Genomic DNA, 18,924 nt, shown 5'->3' on the forward strand with positions numbered 1-18,924 from the left:
AGTTACTTGTGAGGTTTCTAATGTCCTAGGAAAGGATATCAAACAAAGTTATATTTGCTATGTCATTTTAACTAACATGATCTTAAGAGTGACCCAGTCTTATGTAGGACAGGAATCATCTGTACTATGAATTGCTACCAGCTAAAATACAGTTTTTGCTACTTGCTTAATTAGCAACAATTTACTATAGTGTCCTAATGAAAAGACTTTTAGATGGGATGTAGGAAAAAAAATTAGGATAACACTGGACTCTGACTGAATTTATTCAAATGACCATGGGTATTTCTTGTTTTGGAGAAGTTGGCTCAAAGTGTTGGGAAGAAAGCAAAGGAAACAGAGAATGTAGGCTTAATTACTGTTAAAGACAGAAAAACAAACTTTCCAATCAGACTCTTTGATTATTTTTGATTCAATATGGTCAGATTATTATTTTTCACACTGATAGAAGGTGTTTATTGTTGTTAGTTATATGTGTGACTTCTTCTCTGCAAGGATAATTTTCTTTGTAAGATTGTTCTAACTTTGAACTTTTTTAATCCATATAAGAGCTGCATGCTTGTTGTTTTTTCTTTGTGTAACTTTAGCTGCTTAAATACAAAGTTTATGAGTATAACTTTTCCACTGGTGGAAAGTTGAAATGAATGACTCTTGGCTAAAGCTTTTCTGGTGACATTTCAATGATATTTCTCTTTTCTTTGGAAGATATGCAGATACAACTCCATATCTCCCTTGGAAAGAACTCAACTTAATTTTAAAATGCATAGACACTGTACTAATCTGAACACCTTGGAAAATCATGCTTCAATGGGAACATAGAAAAAAACATAAAAGTTTAAGTTTCCCAAAGTAATTCTGTTTTGTATTACTTTAGCTGCAATGTTATTACCCAAAAGACTTTAACACAATTTATTCTGACTCTAAACTCACATGTTGCCAATTTATAGTGGAACGTTAAGGGAAAATGAAAAGAGAAAACACAAAGTTATACCTTCTGTGGGTGACAAAAACATTATTAACATGACCCAGCCCGTTGCAGCCTGGCAAAGGACAGTGTGGCAGCTCCTGTTTGTTCAGTTTCCAGGATAGCGAAGACCCATTGACAGGACTCTCCTTCTGTCTCTTGGCAGCCAAAGGACAACCAGAAGCAGTGCGATGAGAAGTGTATTTACCTGATATGTGACCTTGGCCATCACAGCCTATCACTGGGCATCTACAGAAACACAGCAAAAGAACCCTCATTTTCACTGGAGAGAGCAGGCAAAGACAGTCTCAAAAATTCCCCGAGAAAATCATTCTGGATGCCTCTGCTACTTTGCTTTAATGGAGTAAGACTTGGTCCCTGGTAGCACACTGTACCAGGGCATCCAGCTCTTGTCAAGCTGGGTTATGGGGGGTTCAGCTGATCATAAAATATGGCAATTTAAAATAGAGTTGTAGAGACTAAGAAAATAAGACATTCATTTAGATGGTATTTTACCGGAAAAGAAAATTGAAATTCTATCACAGGCAATACATCACACTTCTTCAAGTGTATGGAAAGTCAACATTGTCTCCTTTCTATCTTGGTTGCTGGTATGAAGTAGAGGTTGGGTTCCTATAACTGTAAAACTCGCATGGAAATCCATGCAAATACTTGCAAAGAAAGGATAGGGAATTTTTTGTGCTGCTCTATAATTGTTATGCAGTTTCACATATACCATTAGCAGATGTTAAGACAACATTCCATACAACTAAGTCTTCACTTTTACATTATGGCAGTTATCATTTACAAATTTTAATGGAATGTGCATTCAAGCCAGGAATGTAGTGAATCTCTATTGAGTTTCCAGTTTTCACTTTAAGTGAAGTTTTCATTCATAGATGCAGAAAAGACATGAGACTTACAGATATTTAAGTTCTCTGGAACATATTTTTAAGGTGTCACTCTGATTTAATTAGCTGACATGTTTCACATCAGTCAGTAATAATTTTCCTTCATTTTGCCAAATTTTTCAACCAATTGGCACTTGCATAGCACTCTTTAAAATAATTGGAGCAATAGAAGCAGATACAGCAATCCTTCCTCACTGTTCAGTCTCCTAGGTGATGGACTCCACCAACTCCACAAGAAGCAGAAACACTTGGTTTGGTTCCAGCTCTGGGCACTGTTCTCACATGGTTGAGATTAACTGGGGCATCTCCTTATGATTCCTCAAGTCCTGAACTCTTACAGGCCATTTCCTCCCCTCCACTGGTGGTGGACCCCTGCTTCTGTACTCACTTAAGTTCAGGATCTTCTTTTTCTTCCTTGGTAGGAGTGACTTTGATACCTCCTTTCCTGGCACGAGGACAGCCAGACAAGCTGAAAGAAGCACACAGAATAAGAGCCACCTCTTTCTGCTGCTGCCAGCTGAGAGCCCTGAGCACTGCATGATGAGCCCCATGTGATGGGATGGTTGTTACCTTCTGTGGGACGCATAGTTCCCTGTCACGTGGCCAGAGCCGTCACAGCCAGGTGTTGGGCACCTATGGAATAATACAGGAATTACAAAATATGGTCACAAAGATACAGAGCAAATAATGTGTACAATCTGTATTTTGTCTAGAGTGGAAGAAAGAACAGCAGAGCTTTTGCTGAATAACTAAACCTACCTCTTGCTGTTTTGGTCTTTTTCCTTAAAAAAGCAGACTCCCTTTTTGGGGGACATTTTTTTAAAATAGCAGAGTTTTAATATGGAATGTGAAATATATTGTACATGATGTGTTGATTTAATTCATTTATATCAATGTTTGCATCAAACATTTTTTCTGTTACAGAATCAAAATTACAAAGAGAAGAAAAAAGCAGCTTGATATAGATCTATCTGTAAATTTGCTATTATATGTTTGTTTGTTATTGGTATGATGTTTTCAGGTAGAGATATAAATAAGCACTGTGCCAGTATTTACAGAAAGAGAAATGAAAGCAGAGAAGCAGTTTTACTTTTGGGCATCAGTAGACGGTAGCCAGAATTTGAATTTAATAATTTGTGTATTCTAGCACTGTAAGCATACCACAGGACCGTCTCTTTCTTGCTTGAGATTCAGTTGGATTTTCAGCTGAGCAATTGGATTATGCTTATTTCTCATAGTAAAGTGGTTTCTATGCGCATGTGAGACAAACAAGCCTTTTCAAGTATGAATTTTTAATACTGAAACATCCATACAATAAAAATAATAAATAAAAAGAAAAAGAAATATTAAATAAAAATAAAAATGAAAGGAATAAAAAGAAAAAAGCCTGCTGGTTACTGTGCTTTTTCCAGCAGTCTGGCAGGGTGGGCTTCTAGCTTGTTGTGCCCCAAAAGCCAACTTGGGTCAGTAGGTCTTTCCACTGACTTCTGTGGGGTTTGGAGCAGGACCTCACTGGTAACACCTTCCATCTTAGAAGTATAGAGATTTTATTTTGTCTTTAATTTTTCTTTTTAATTTTTTTTTTTATTTAAGGCTGCCATATATTTGTGGAGTGGTTTAGTTTGAGGTTTTTTCAGAGAATATTATCATACCTAAGCAAACAAAGCAGCACCAAAAACATTTGCCTTAGAAGTTATGCCAGCCTTTTCTATGTTTCTGTATTATACAACACGAAGTTCGTATACTAAGCAACCCTAAGAGACTTCTAAATGCTATTATTTTTACAGAGCATCAGAATTACATAAGGAGTTGTGCCAAATAATGTTGTACTGAACCATTAAGGAAAGTTGCAGGGTTCAATATGCTCTTAAGGGTCTCAGTTGTTACTGAATCTTTCCTGCTTTAAAGAGATTCGTGATTTCATCTAGTCATTTGTAGGCTGCCATGGAAAACACCTACAAATATAATTGTAATAGCACATCTGAGTGTGCAGGTGCATCTCTTCACAGAATATTTAAAACTAGTTTTCTGTGAACAATTAATTTGTCAAAAATCTGACTTCTTTTGGACATGAGCAAATTTATGCATTTATTCAAGCAGAATTCAGCATTATTTCAAATGAAGAAAGGGGTGATTTTTTTTTCTTTTTAGATGATATCAAAACATTTCATGATGACACTTAGTGAACAAAATATTTTTGGCAAAATGAATTGCCTCACACTGACAGCAAAGGTAAAGGTGGGGGTTTGCAGAGTGCCAGGACATGCTTGACTGTGTAGAACTGAATGTTGACCTGTTTAAGTGTGGGACAAGGACTGGGCACAATGTCATGTGGAGCAGGCAGCAAGGGCAGATGTCTGGAGAGTGTGAATGCTCACAAGTAAATCCAGAACACCTGCCAAAACCTAAAGAAATTAATTTTGGCTACTTGTTTTATCTGATGATCACAGATGGAAGGGCTCCCTGCATAGACTGGTGGTGGACTTTAATTCAAGAAAAGCTCTTTGTGTGAGACATTCAGATCTGAAAGTCTGGTAGTTGTGAATATACTTATAAAGGACACTGAACTAAATTTTATATCACTCCATCTGTAGTTACCACTTCTGGCAGCAGACAGATTTGCAACTGGATTGGAGTCCAAGCTATTCTGGAGGTCACTGAAGATTTCAGGCTGACATATTGTCAGGACTAATGAAACTGTAAAAGGATACTTCAAGTGGGCTACTGACAAATAAGTAAAAAGCTTCATTAGCAAGATTCTTAATCTTGACCACTGGGTTGGTTTTTCTAAATATTGGTTATATCTTTGTATGGATTGTGAAATTCCAGAACACAAAATACACCAAAAACCTATTGCCTTTCAATCAGTAATGCAGGGGAATTTAATCAGATTTAAGTGGTGTTTGGACTGGTGCCCCAGCTTAGCGAGTCATCCTCCATAATGAATTCCTGTGCAGAGCCAAGAAAATAAGATTTACATCGAAGGGCCAGAGGTCTCCGGACATCAAATTAAGAGATGTCAACCCTCAGGTGGTTGTAGGTTACAAGTTCTTGTACAATTCTTCCAAATTTGTTATTAAAAAAAAAATCTCTCAGTGATTTCACATATAAATTCTTGAAAATGGGCATTGAGTACCTCCTATTTTTTCTGTTTCTCCAACAAGAGCACTGCTTTATCTTTAGGAAGATGAACTACAACTACATGTAAAATTTAAACAATGAGCTGCAGTTTTAGGAGCACTTCTGGTACATTTTCTCCCTCAAAAGCTCGCCAGAGGTGTTGGATATGGACTGTAGTCAAGGCAAACCCATAGAGATCAGCTGAGAAAACCATTTCCTGAAATTGTTATACTGCCTATGGAAGGTATAACTCAGTATAAATCAGTATCAATGTTTTATGTGGAACCCGGGTAGAAAAACTGCTCAAACCTCTCCTAAAAATTGACATTTAACCACTGCAAAAATGAGTCAAAGGGTAAGACTGACCACCTGTTCCTAAAAGTTTCTGAATTGTAAGTAAATGCCTCTCTAAAGTACACATTTAAAATTATTTAAGGCTTGATAAGCAAGCTGATTAAATAGGATATCAGCCACAATTATCCCTTTTAGCTTTAAAATCTGAGTCATCATCAAACTTATGTTTTAAATTGACCACCTCAGATTGTTCTGAGCAGCAGGAATCCTCCTAAAGAAATTTGCTAGAATCTGAGTCACAGGCCCACTTTCTGAGCAGATCTTCCTTATTTCCAAACTGTGGATCACATGGAAGCCTTGTATCTTTGCTGGCGTAGAGTTTCATAATTAAAGCCAAAATCTTATCTTGATTCTGGCAAATTAAACATGAATAACATTTGGAAAAAATACACAGCTTTTTCATATTCATGCCTAACTACATAAGGGTACTTTCCTGGCCTGATTCTATGAGCATTTATGCCCTCTGCTCACATAGCAACGCTACAATTAACTATTGCTATCACTATACCATAACAAGCATGATTGCAGCATTTTGGAAAAAGAGTTAATTTAGACAGAAGCAAAGTTTTGTTCAAAATATCACCTGAACTACGTTTGCAAGAACCTAAATTAAGGTGGTACATTTGTGAAAAATAATTTTATTTAGCCTTTTTTCCTTTTGCAAATTGTCTGTGAACAGATTTTGATTTTTGCTCTTTTTCTAGTTAATTGAAATTAAATGCTAACTGCGTTATGCAACATATTTCTGTCTGTGAAATGTCCATGAACTTTGACTTTGTCTTTCACAACTCACTTATTATACATGGCGTACAGTGTGCAGTTTGTCATTTAAGTCATATGCTGTTGCTCCTCTTTCCTTATGGCATGACCAAAACTCTAGAAGCTTTAGTGGAAAAATAACCATATTGGTATGCAAATTTACTTATTCACACATGAATGGGGCGGGGGGGTGATGCATGAGGAGCAACTATTCAAAATATTTGTGTGAGTGTCTTTGTATGGCAGAAAGCCAATAAAAGCAGGGACAAATATATATGACTCAGCAAATGACTTCAAATTTGTCAGCATTTTTGCAAGCCAGTCCCTTGCTAACCGTTCTGCTCTTTTTAAACAAACTAAACCTAAATTTTAAACCTTTGAGGATCAGAGATGTCAAAAAATGCAGCATTGTGCCAGTGTGCCAATTTACCTACTGGCTTTGTGAACTGCTTTGGACAGCTGCCTATATAAATGGTCCTTCTTTGCTATTTTGCTGCATCTCCTGTACATTCAACTACATAGCTACCATCAGTTCAGCATTTCAATTATAACTTAAGTTGTAAGACTAGGGAATAAGATCACTAACATTTGATCTGGGGAAGCAAAACACTGCTCCAAGCCTAAATGTAGTCACTTTTGCTATTAATTCTATTAGAAAGTAGTGCCATGATCAGACTTTATTTTCTTCTATCTGGACTAGGGATGAACCTAAAGGACAGAAAGGACAGTCACGGGGTTCTCCCCTTTTTACATGCATTCATGAATTTTTCCAAGCCATCTATTATGGGATCCAATTTACAAGTTGCAGAGGGAAAGCTATGAAAGAACTCTAATTATCCTTCCCTTTTCCCCACATCCTTATTGACAAAGCCAATTCAATAACTAGATGACTGGTTGCCAGTGCCTCTCTTGACTACAGATTTTTGAAATATTCATATGTCCCTATACATCTGTCTATATAGCAAAGCCTGCACAGTCCTTTTGTAAGTGACATTTCATGGTGAGAATTATGCCAGCACGAAATCAGATGACTTGATGCCTGCTTCAGTGGCATTAAACTCACAGTATAGGGTAGTGACAAATAAAAACGGATTTGCAGGTATTTTGGTCTCATTTTTAGATTTATTCTAACTAGATTTATTTCTAACTAAATAATTCCAATTAATTCTATCTGGATCAGTTGCCAGATCCATCTTACATATTAGTTATTTTCTAGTCCTCTCTGATTCAGAAATACTGAGAAAACTGCATCTTTCCTAGAGTTCACAATTTTTGTCCTCCAGGCCCTGATTAATTAATGAAAATGTAAGGGTACAAAAATAAAGAAAGACAAATAGGGAAAAGTAAACTTTGTTTCACTCAAAAGCTTTCAAACCAATTCTCTACACTTTTCAGAAAAAGGTTTGATACTGCTCAGAGCAATTCAAATTTACCACTTCAATAACACAGGGAACATGTTTGTCGAAGATAAAGAACAATAACATTTGTGCTATTGTCAACACTTACTTGAGCTCCTGAGAGTTAGCAGCCATAAGGGATTTTAGTGTCTTGTCAGCTAATGGGCACCCAGAAACACTGAAAAGAAAACCTGATGTGAAATATTTTACTAAACCAAAGCATTTATATTTATCTAAAACACCAACATCCAGACAATATATGATTTATATTAGTTAAAATGATACTCTCAAATATTTATTCTCAGCAAAGAAGGACCAGCATAAAGCTGTGGTTCTTAAATCACTAAAAAAAGTATGTAGTTCGGGACAAAGGTTCCAAGCCCCTGTAAAGCTTTGCTATGAGGGGACAGTGGTACACAGAATCCATCCTTTATGTTTCCTATATGAAGGACAGCTAGAGGATCTCATCCACGTGGTTGGTAGAAGGAAGAAAACATTTTCCTCTGCTCCTAATGGAAAAGCAGGAAGTTGTTGTTTCAACACCTAAACTGACAGTAGGCTATTTTGAGAAAAATATTTAATATCCTCAGGTTATAACAGCAGATTATGAATTTCAAAGCCATTCATAAAGAGGTATGCAGAAACCTCATTTATAATCAGATGCAACAGCATCTGTGTAGAGACTGCTTGTACTCTCAGGGAAATGCAAACTTCACTAAAGGACTTTTCTGCAGGTCTCAGCTGAGAAATGCAGCTACAGTAATAAGCATATACTGCTTAACTGCCTCAGTGTATTAAGTCCACACCTTCACAAATATAACAAAATCAGGAAAAACAGCTGCATTTCTCTGTGGATGATTTTCTGCAAATTGTTTTTGAATACTTATCCATGGTTAGTACAAAAGGGTTCAAAGATGACAACAGCTAGAAGTAGCTCTATTTCCTGTTTTAGGCTTCCTGTTGTTTCTTACCTGCGGTGTGAGGCATAGTTTCCTGTTACATGACCGCTACCATCACATCCTGGGGTTGGACAGCTATGCAGAGAAGAAGGAATGAGAAATTAGAGTACATACAATACACCACATAGCTCACCATACTCTGCAGTGAATTATGTAATGATCCTTAGGGCAATCACGTTCATCATTACACGCTGTCACGACACTGCAGTAAGCTAGAAAAACTTCACTTCTAGTTCTTAATTATTACTTGACGCACAAAAGGAAAGAATTTTTCCTATTTCCACAATGAAAATTATTCAAACCCTTATTTTATATGTGTAGAGTTACCTTTGTGCAGGTATTTTTCTTATAAAACTGAGTTCTTAAAAAGACTGTTTCATTATTGGCACAAAATTTTCACAGCAATTCATAGATGTTGGAGCTGAAGTTTCTGATCTGACCACCAGTATAACATACCGGAGGCCAGAGAACAGTAATATTTAAAATAATTCCTTTCACTTCTGACTAAGATAAGGCACCTTCTTTAGAAACATATCCAATATTTATTTACTGATACAAGTGAGAAACGTGTTAGGATTGCTTGCAGAAGAGAAAGCACATCAATATCACGCATCGAAAGTTCTGAAAGAGAACAAAACTTTCTCAAGCTGTTTCTCAGCTGAACTGCAAAGTGATACAAAGGTGGTTGTTATGATTTGGGAATGGTACTCTCCAAATTAATGTTCCCACCAAGACTCTCTAAACCATAGGCTGCTTGCTCCCCCCTGCCTTTCCTCCTTCCCTTGTGGCAGGCTGGAGAGTGGAATTGGAGGCACAAAAGGTGAAAGCCGCATCTCAAGATAAGAACAAATCACTGGAAATAACAATGAGATAACAAAATGAATGGCAACACCAAAAATATCCATAAGAAAGTGCACAAGGTAGGCAAATGATTGCTCAGACCAGAACTGGTGTTGCCCATCCACCTCCCTTTGCCAAGCTTACTTGACTGGGAGGAAAACCTTCTCCCTGGGTGAGCTTATAGAATAACCCCCAGCTCCCAGCCACCCCACCTCCTGGCTACTGCAAAATTTAACCCTGTCCTGGCTGGAACCAGGTGTACATTTAACAGAACAGATACACTCATTTAAATCAAGACATGGAGGTATGCTGAAAGAGATGTTATAGCTTCTCTTTTTCCTCAGCCTTTCTTCAGTTGGAACACTGAAGTCAAGTCATACAGTCCTCTGAGAAAGAGGAAAGCTACCAAGAAATGCAGCATGTGCATGGAGGGGGAGGTGAATTAAATATACCATTGTACAGTACTTTGAAACATTCTAACCAACCCTAGAGAGTTGCCTTATAAAGAGCTGTTTTTCTTTCACTGAGAATATGGATAAAAATGGCAAGCAGATTCTGCACAAAAACTGTTAGCTAGTGCTCCATGCTAATAAAAAAGGGGTGGCTGAGATGCTCACCTGGCTATTTTCTCTGAGCTGGCAGAATGCTAGGAAGTTTTTCAAATCTGTAAAAAAGCCTTAGGAAGACATCAGCCTCATTTTCACAGCCCATTTCAACCTGAGCAATGCTGTTATGGCCAACAGAATTTACATGGAAAAATAGAAAGCACATACTAGACGGTGGGATTCATACAGTAGTTTGCTCCAACTGTGCTAACCCCATTCAAAATTTTTCTCTGCAAGTGCTTATGTCATTTTAAAAGCTTCCTCATGATGGAGCCAACTGTACTGAATTTTTCAGTAAAATATCTGAGCTCAGAGGGATCATAGGAATGTAGTCTGATCTCTATATTGCCTATGGATTCTTTTGATAAATTAAAACTATTTATTTAATTTTTGGCACAATTACATTTTAGATACCTGTTTTTAGATACTTTTTGAACCACTGTAAGCTCATCATTGCTCTAGTATATACTTTGATGTTATTATTTAGAAGAGTAGAAAAGTATATTACAGGTATTTCAAAACAGGTCAGTATCACAAAGGAATAAATACTACAAAATAAAAACCATTAGCCTTCAACAAATAAACTCTCAGTGATTTTTGTATGCATTTGTTTTAGAAGAAGAGGCAAGACAACCTGACCTGTAGCAAGTTAGGTCATGAACTGTGACTGCAGATATAATGTGGTGAGTAGACAACATGCAGACTGCATGACACGAGAGGAAAGAATCGCTCTTCACAGCAGCTTGCCCCGGGGAAATGTAAATTCTGGAGACAGAGGCAGCTCTAAGAGCTTCAGTGCCACCGAGTCTGGAGAGCAGGACACAAGTTGGCGTGACATGACTTGTTTATTCATGGGTGAGCCTGCAGTTATGGGCTATCATCACTAAGTGATATGGGCCACACTTGTTTAGAGAGACCTGCTCTGCTTTGGGACAAAAATAAAAGTGCCATAAATGATTGCTGAGTCCTTGTTGACTCTTACAGTGAAAACTCTGTGTTAGTATCAAAATTATATTGATGTGAACCCAAAGGGATTTTGTGAAGAGCCTAGATGAGATTTTTAAAAAGTGACTTGTGTTATGAGATGCTTGGGACAATTTCATTGAGAAATTCTAAACTGAAGCAAGCTGTTGTATGCAGACAGATTTAATAGAATTTATTTGCCGTTCTAAATAGTAAGGTTTTGGAACTTAGCACAGAGCTAGTACATCTCAGTAACAGGGAAAAGAGAGTATTAGCCTACACTCCCTGGGTGTGAATTTCTACAGCCACTGGATTTTCAGTGGGACTGAATAAGTAATTCTGCTTGGAAGGAAGTAGGCGAAGGACTTAAACCTGTTTCCTACAGGTTGGAAAGCCCCATTCTGTATTGTATTTTGTCTTTTTATGAACTCTGCATGTTTTCTGTCTGAGAAATCCTAACTGCTTCTACACAAGTTCTAAGCAATAGGTCTATAATGAGGATTGTTCAATTAAAGTTTATTTAATTATATAAGCATTCACAGAGGCAATCTGTAGCATGTTATGAAACTGTGCGTTTTGTAGAAGGAGCTGCTGCCCACTTCTTACCTATCTATCTGAGGAATAAGGAGTGGCACCCAGCATAAATTTAGTCATTAATCTATCCAGAGCCCCAGGCACACTCTGGCTTGTCGGAGCTCCAAACCTCAGGTCTGCATACCCATGATGTGGACCTAACTACTGGCAGGGAATTGTGCAAGTCTCTCTGCTCAGCTCCTGCAAATCTACTTCAAAACAGAAGCCAGAACAGCAGCACAGCCAGTCATTACCAGGGCAAAGGAAAGTGCAGCATTTTTTGTGACTCACGTGATGAGTTCCTTTTTGAGATCTCTTGAATGGAGCTTGGGTTTAGGACTTGGTATGGAGACATCTCCTGGGTACTTCTTTTCTTCCATGTTTTCTGGAGAACTCACTGGATCTTTCTGAAATATTAAATGAGAATGTAACAAAAGGTTTCTCTCTTCAAGACCTCTCACATTCAAGAAACAATTTAATTTGCCATGGAAAGAAGAGAACCTCTTGTAAAAGTTAAAAAAAAAGAAAAAAAAAGAAAAAGAAAAATTAAACAGAAATTATGGAGAGAAATTAAGAAAGTTTAGTATATCATAGTTTCAGGTTCTTACAGGCAGACATTTAAGACTGTTGTGTAAATATTTCTGAAAGCAGATGTTGGTTCAAGCCATATGTAGGAGAAATTTGTGTTTGTTTTTTAAGATGGTGATAAGGGCCAAAGAAAAGTACACAGAGAAAAGAGAAGTGATTGTTGGTAGAGCCAAACTAGACTTTGGCAGTTATGTTCTTTTTATTTGCTGTGCAAGTACATTGCTGACTTTTGAATACAGTTGAAGTGGTGACCATTGCACCATAAATTACAAAATTGCAATAATAAATTTTAAAAATTGTTATTTACATAAACAGATGTTAATGCAAAGCTTTTTAGGTCTGTGGAATGGAATGTCCTGTTATCTTACTGAAAGAGCAGATTCTTGTTAAAACAAAAACCATAAAGAACAGAACAACTTTGAAGCTTTCTGAATTGCAGGCTGCTAAGGGTAGTTCTTGGTTTCTACTATTTGTAGATCTAAATCATCACTGCTACCATGCTGTTTGGTGGGTGGTATGAATCATGAGCATTCACTCCATTGAGAAAGCATTTTGGAAACTTGGAGTCCTGGAAGGAAATTGCATTTTTGTTTTCTGAAAAATCTTTTTTTTTTAATTTCAAAATAACTTTTTTTTATGGTTTTGAGACTTAATGCCTTCAATTATTATTATCTTTATGAAAGATAAGTATTTTCTTTGTGGAGGGATGCTCTGTAGCTATTTTATCATTCAAGAATCCTCCAAAGTATATAGCATCAATTATCAGACCTCTATGAATCCCTTCTTGGACTTCACATTGGTTTTGTGATTCCATTCCAATACTCAGGTCTTTCCCAGAGATTACCATCTCTACGAGCAGAAACTGCTGCCCGTGGTTGAGAGGGGAAGGTCCCAGCCTCTGCTAAACTCACAGTGCTGGTGCCATGGATGCTCTGGGCTTGTGCAGCTGACAAATGTGCCAGGACAGAGGAGCAGGCTTGTCTGCAGAGCTGTTAACAGAGTACAGGGCTGAGTTGAATCTGGACTGAAAGTGGAGATTCTGCCTCCTGGGTCTTGTAAGCTCTGCAGGGGTATTTCTTCTGATAAAGCTTCCATATGGTCCTCAATTCTGGCAGCTCATCTTTGCCTGTTTGGAGGCTGGATCCTCAATATGACTTTCTTCTGCGTTCTGCTGCTGGCTACCTACTGCCTACTATAACTCACACTTCCCATACATATAGAAATGATGCCATATTATTGCTCTATCAATTACTACTGATTTTTTCAACTACATTTGTGGGGTTAATTTGGTTGAGAATAATCTAATCAGATACAAATATAGAAAGCAAAAATACATATATTCAGCTATACTAAACACTCACAGTAATTAATGAGTAATTATTTTTAATAAATAGAAAAACCCTCATACATTTCAGGCTTGGGGAATTATATTTCTGAAGGAGAACTTCAGATAAGGAGCAACAGAGAAAATTAGCAACTACAGAAGGTCTTGATGTTGGTGCATAAATAATAAATGATTGAAAGTCTTCTAGACAGGGAAAGTAAAATGCTAAAATGCAAAAGTGGAAAAATGGATGTCAGCTTCGTTCAAGATCTAAGCAACATCAAATATACTTTTCTGAAATTGGGTTAAATCTTGTTCCCAGTGTCATATAGGGTAATTTTGGCAGTGGCATATAGGGATGATTTTGCCATGGGTATTTGAATTCCTGACTACTTCTATCCACAAGTTCTGACCTACCTTTCTTACAAACATATAAGTGCAAGCAGGGATCATCACCGGTATGAGTTACTGTAAAATCATAAAGCTCCCCAAGGAAACAAAAAATGCTAAACTCCTGTTGCCATCTAGAAGGGATCAGATGTCAAAATAACTTCAAAAAACACTGGTAAAATGGTTTCCACCTAATTTAATGGAGGTTAAAGAAGGGTGGTTTATCAGTTTCCTGTCTAACGAGTAACTCTGCCAGGCTACATCTGCATCACCTAACTGATGTGGGTTTCTAAAAATTTAAAGCATGCCTTGCCTGGATCCTGTGTATCTAAACCAGGCATACATCAGCCTCTTCCACTTCTTTTGAGAGAAGCTTGGATTAGGGGGTGGTGAAAAGGACCCTCTAGCACTCCACTGTGATCCTGATCTGGGCCATGTACCTCAGGATGCACATGCAGCACACCAGAATTGCCATAACAGTTTGTGCTGCAGGCTATGTTAATATTTTCATATGTGTAACTTGTGTTCCTTATATTAAATGAAAGATATGAAAGATATCCTGATCTTTCACTAGTGATGGACCAGAAACTTTGTGCGTGTGTGTCTGAGTGTGTGTGCGTGTGTGTGTGTGTGTGAGTTATTCATCATGTCACTGTCTGATACCTGCTGCACAGAGCAGACTGATGGAGAATTATGTATGTCCAAGGCTTGACAAAACACTACAGTATTGCAGTTCACAGCTTCATTTCACTGAGTCATTTAATAAAAACAAGGTTTCATGGTGAAGACTGACAGGAGTACACCTATAGCCACCAGTATAACTGATATAGAGGGTTTATAATTGCAGTATTTTCATTTTCTATCTTTAAATAATTAGGGGTTTTTTTCAAATATTAATGGTGAGTTTCCTGAATTGATTTATTAGGATTTCTATTTTTTTTTTAAACTAAAGCTATACACACACATACATACAGAAACAACAACAATTTTATGCAGTTTTTATCTGGTATATTTCCCAGGAGTGGGGGAGATATATAGACATTTAAATAGGTGGCTTCTTTAGTCACCTTTAGCTGCAAAATCAGGACAGTGCAAAGGAAATAGAGGCAAAGGAATACTGAAACTCTGCCTTTCTAGGACCTTGCATCACTACATGTGGCCCAAAAGGGGTTGCATCTGTCTGAAACACAGAAGGTCAGAAATAAAGAACAAATACTTTTTGATCCGCTGCACTGAAGACTAAAAGTAGAGCATCATGTCTTGGCTTGTGTGCTTCTCCAGCTATTTATCTTTAGAGGGAGAGATAAACCTTTAGAAAAACACCTTTAGCACTTCTCTCTTTCTGGTATGTTGGGTGATGATCGTCGCAGCTAGTCAAGCCCAACTGTATGTATAATTTTTCCTTTTCCATTTGAATGGATTTATAGTTAAATGCTATTAAAATCTAAAGAATTTCACACTAAAAGAAAAATCGGAACCATCCCAATTGGTCCAAGCACTACTATTTCCTGCAAAGAGCATGTGTGTATTCATGCATGCGCACTACTGAAAGAAAGCAAGCAATGATACTCCATTAATGTACAGATGGAAGTTTATATTGATTTCAGCAAAGACCAGAACATAATGGTAACATGAATAACAGATAATAGCATCTGGCACTTTTAACATTTTTAAGCCCTGAAATCTTTGGAGAACTGACAGTTGAACTAACTGACAGCTCTAGTTATTTCTCAGCGCTTTCCTTTTGGAGAGATTTTGAGCTTTTTCCAAATTCAGATTTTTTTTTTAAGGGGGCATCTGGACAGGCTATTTTGCTGAGAGAGAGAGAGACAATATTTTCTGGAAATTACCACCAAAATTAAGCAACTGTTGTGCATATGAACCAGATAACAATGAATTAGAAATAGATATAATCAGTCATTTTCTTTGCATAAGGATAACTGCCAGTCTTTGATTTTGAAAACAGAGCCTCTGGCCCTGTCATCACTGGATGTATCAAGGCTCCCTGGGACAGCAAAATCTCACAGCAGAGATCTGGGGCCAGATCCTCAATTAGGGACAAAATGCACAGTGTCAAAGCACCAAGTGCAAGGGGCACCAGTGCCTGAGTGCATTGGACCATTATGTCCTGTTGTGTAGTTTAGTTGCCTCCAATTCCTTGTGCTGGAAAGAGACAGGGAAACATCCAGACAGCCATCCTAGCCTTGTGAAAGTCAGGCATGGACAGAGGGGGATGTAGAAGTGCTCCTGTCTTGGCTCTTTTGCTGTGCTGTGATGGCAGCAGGGAGGAGGAGTGACATGACAGGTCCCCTGCCAAGGCTGTGACACCTCTTGATCCCAGCAGCAAGGCAGTCCTCTCAAAGCTGGGTGTGCTTGCTCATCATGCAGCACGAATGGGGAAGGGCCTGAGCCCTCAGCCTCCTGCTTCAGGTCAAACCCACTCCAAAACCCTGGGAAACAGATTGTTCTGTCATTGGTGAGATAAAGACCATCACTAGCCCCAAAGAGGAGACTGCAAAGAGCTCAAGACAACCCAGCCTCCAAGAAGTGCAAGCTTTTTCAGTGAACACATTGCAACCTTCTACCCAGTGCTGATAGATTTTTTTTCCTCATGCAGCTGAATTATCTTTAAATTTCAGGTAGTTTTTGAATTGGACGTCTTTGATCCCCTGACCTCAATTGTAAATATCTTTATGCCATCTATGTCTTCTAGAAGTGTCAAATTTGATATTAGGATAAAAAGATAATTTCATATTAATGTAATGATCAAATTCTATTATTAGATATATAAAACCAAACAAGGAGTAAGTAGTATAAAACCTTCCAACCAGGACACCTTGTAGTTTGTTTCTGAAAGCTGTAACATAGGCTTTTATCTAATCAGCCTTTTAAAGGTGGTGGTGGTCCCTCCCTGATTTAAGAAAAATGAAAGCAGTCCATATCCTGAAAGTCAGGCTCATGAGAAAAAAAATATTAAATCAAACTTGCCAGCAAAGTAGAAGAATAAGAGAGAAAGGCCACAGTAGACTATGCTGCCTTGTTTTCAAGACAGGATAAACCAACATGAAAGAGCAAAACAGGAACAAAACCAAAATTAAAACAATTATTGATTTGGAAGTGACACTAGAAGACAGATCACATAAGTTGCAAGTTGGAGATCTAAGACTCAGTGGCAGAAATTTATTGTAGTATGTAAAATAAAAAGTTTTCCAGTGAAAGGATATTACAGACAAGGTTTTAAATATGAGTTTAAATGCTTAGACAGCAAGTTATCTAGAAGTCTAAAGAGTTGGTAAGGAAAAATTGTCTTTAGTTTCAGTAGGAAAAACCTCTCTTGGTTTGATTTTATTTGTTGGGGTTATTTTTGTTTTGTTTTTCCTTTTTCCCCCTGGTGATTGCTAGTCCATTTGGGTGTTTGTGTTACAAGACTGAGCCATTAGGAACAAAATTTAAAAAGCAGACTCTAATGATGGTAACCTTTGTTTCCCTTACCTTAGAGACTTACAGACATTAACAAGTAGGCTCTGAAAGCAAGATTTTCCAAAGTGAGTAACAGGGTTTTTTTATATCCCATCCAAGAGACCATAAGACCAGATCAATGCTCACAAGCCTCTACCTGTGGAAACTCATTCCCTTTAAACTATACTAAATGGTCCTAAAGACAATCATGTGGTCTCTCATGCAAAGGAAAAAGACACTCAGAGATTGAAAAAATACCTCTTTTTCTTCTTCTTTCCTGCCATGGGTCTTGCTGTAGTTGATTGGTGTATCCCAGCCTTCCTGTTCACAAAGTGCCTGGTAGAAGGCTGCATTTACCAGGATGCTACTTGCTTTGAAAGGAGAAGAGGAGGGAGTGGGAAGTGCTGTGCTGGAAGAAGTGAGAGGCATAACTTTGTCTTGGCTTCGATTCTTTTTCATGCTCAAATCCAGTGTGCCATTTTCATCCACTTCTATCTCAGCTCCCTGACATGCAACAGGAAATAGAGACATGTTTAGATATGGACATGGTAAGGCTGTAAAACAACCATGTGGTGCTTTTAAAGGATAAATATAAATGCACGCTTTTATTTAAATTTATCTGAATCTAAACCCAGCTTTTCGATTTATGTCAGTTAATGTCCAACTCTCAGGCAGACTTAAGAGTAGCTTCAGTAATGGTATCCCTGCATCTCAGCTTAAACATAGTAAGTAGAATTTAAATAAGATGCCACTAAACCATAACCTATACACGCTAAATCTAGTTTTATTTAAAAAAAGTTTAGCTTTAAATCTTCTTGATCTTTTCACTCTTACAGAGAACTATGACCCCAATTCACAGTTAAAAGCATTAATGCATTGTTTAGGTCATCAACAGCATTACAATTACATATCCTCCCTTCCCCCCACACCCTGGAAACATTACAACATCTGTATCATTGCGGGGGAGAAGGAGGGGGAAAGAAATACATCTAAAAGTAGCACAGTAGGAGAAATTTTCGCTAGGGTTTTCTACATCACTTGAAATAACGTACTGCCTTTATCATAATTTGACTAGGCCACTAAGGCACAGGTCTGCACTGGGACCACTAGACTGGGAGGTACAGCAGGATTTTGAGGAGGTTCTCCCTAATGGAGATGTTCTGCCTGAATTAACAAACCCTTTGCTTCCTGGGGAGTACAGCAAAGAGCAGCCTCTAAATGCAGAGGTGTGTGCAGTCTGGGGAGAGACCCAACCTCTATTTCCAATCTGGGAGAAGCTCTCTTGCTCACGAAAAGGGGCAAATGCTCCTTGGCTGTCCAAGAACAAAGGAAGGAAACATCACTGTTCTGCCTTATGCTGTTTGATCACAGAAAAAAGGACAAACTCCTCTTCTTGCAATGGTAAAAAGCTGCTGAAAAGTGCAATTTACTAATGTAAGCAACAACAAATTTGCCCTCATTCTTAATATGCTACGCTGTATATTGACATATTTTCTATATAGAGATGAATATAAGACTAGTCCTTGCTATTGCAAACATTTACTGAGGGCAAGTAGGGGAAAAGATGAAACGTGGCTTCTGGAGGACTACTCAGTAGTCTAGTTCAGTGTTTTCCTGAATAAGGTGGAAAACATTCAAAGACTGTGGAGATATATAGCCATGTCAGAGATCTACTGTAATTAACACTGCTCATTGTCATCACTACTATTTTTAATTTGAGT

At 37.9% G+C, this 18,924-nt stretch overlaps 1 protein-coding gene across 4 annotated transcripts in view; it reads right to left on the reverse strand.

Annotated features, from left to right (window-relative positions):
- ST18 (ST18 C2H2C-type zinc finger transcription factor) overlaps positions 1-18,924 on the reverse strand; it is a 169,458-nt gene that overhangs the window by 8,349 nt on the left and 142,185 nt on the right. For all 4 annotated transcript variants that reach the window (XM_038127386.1, XM_038127387.1, XM_038127388.1 and 1 more), the window contains 7 exons: positions 17,462-17,707; positions 11,734-11,849; positions 8,474-8,536; positions 7,612-7,680; positions 2,443-2,505; positions 2,261-2,341; positions 989-1,210 (listed from right to left, as the gene is read on the reverse strand). In XM_038127386.1, the coding sequence (XP_037983314.1) occupies positions 989-1,210; positions 2,261-2,341; positions 2,443-2,505; positions 7,612-7,680; positions 8,474-8,536; positions 11,734-11,849; positions 17,462-17,707 (860 nt within the window). The remainder of the gene's footprint in view (positions 1-988; positions 1,211-2,260; positions 2,342-2,442; positions 2,506-7,611; positions 7,681-8,473; positions 8,537-11,733; positions 11,850-17,461; positions 17,708-18,924) is intronic.

This window comes from Motacilla alba, chromosome 2 (genome assembly GCF_015832195.1).
Source record: "Motacilla alba alba isolate MOTALB_02 chromosome 2, Motacilla_alba_V1.0_pri, whole genome shotgun sequence".
NCBI classification, from domain to species: Eukaryota; Metazoa; Chordata; class Aves; order Passeriformes; family Motacillidae; genus Motacilla; species Motacilla alba.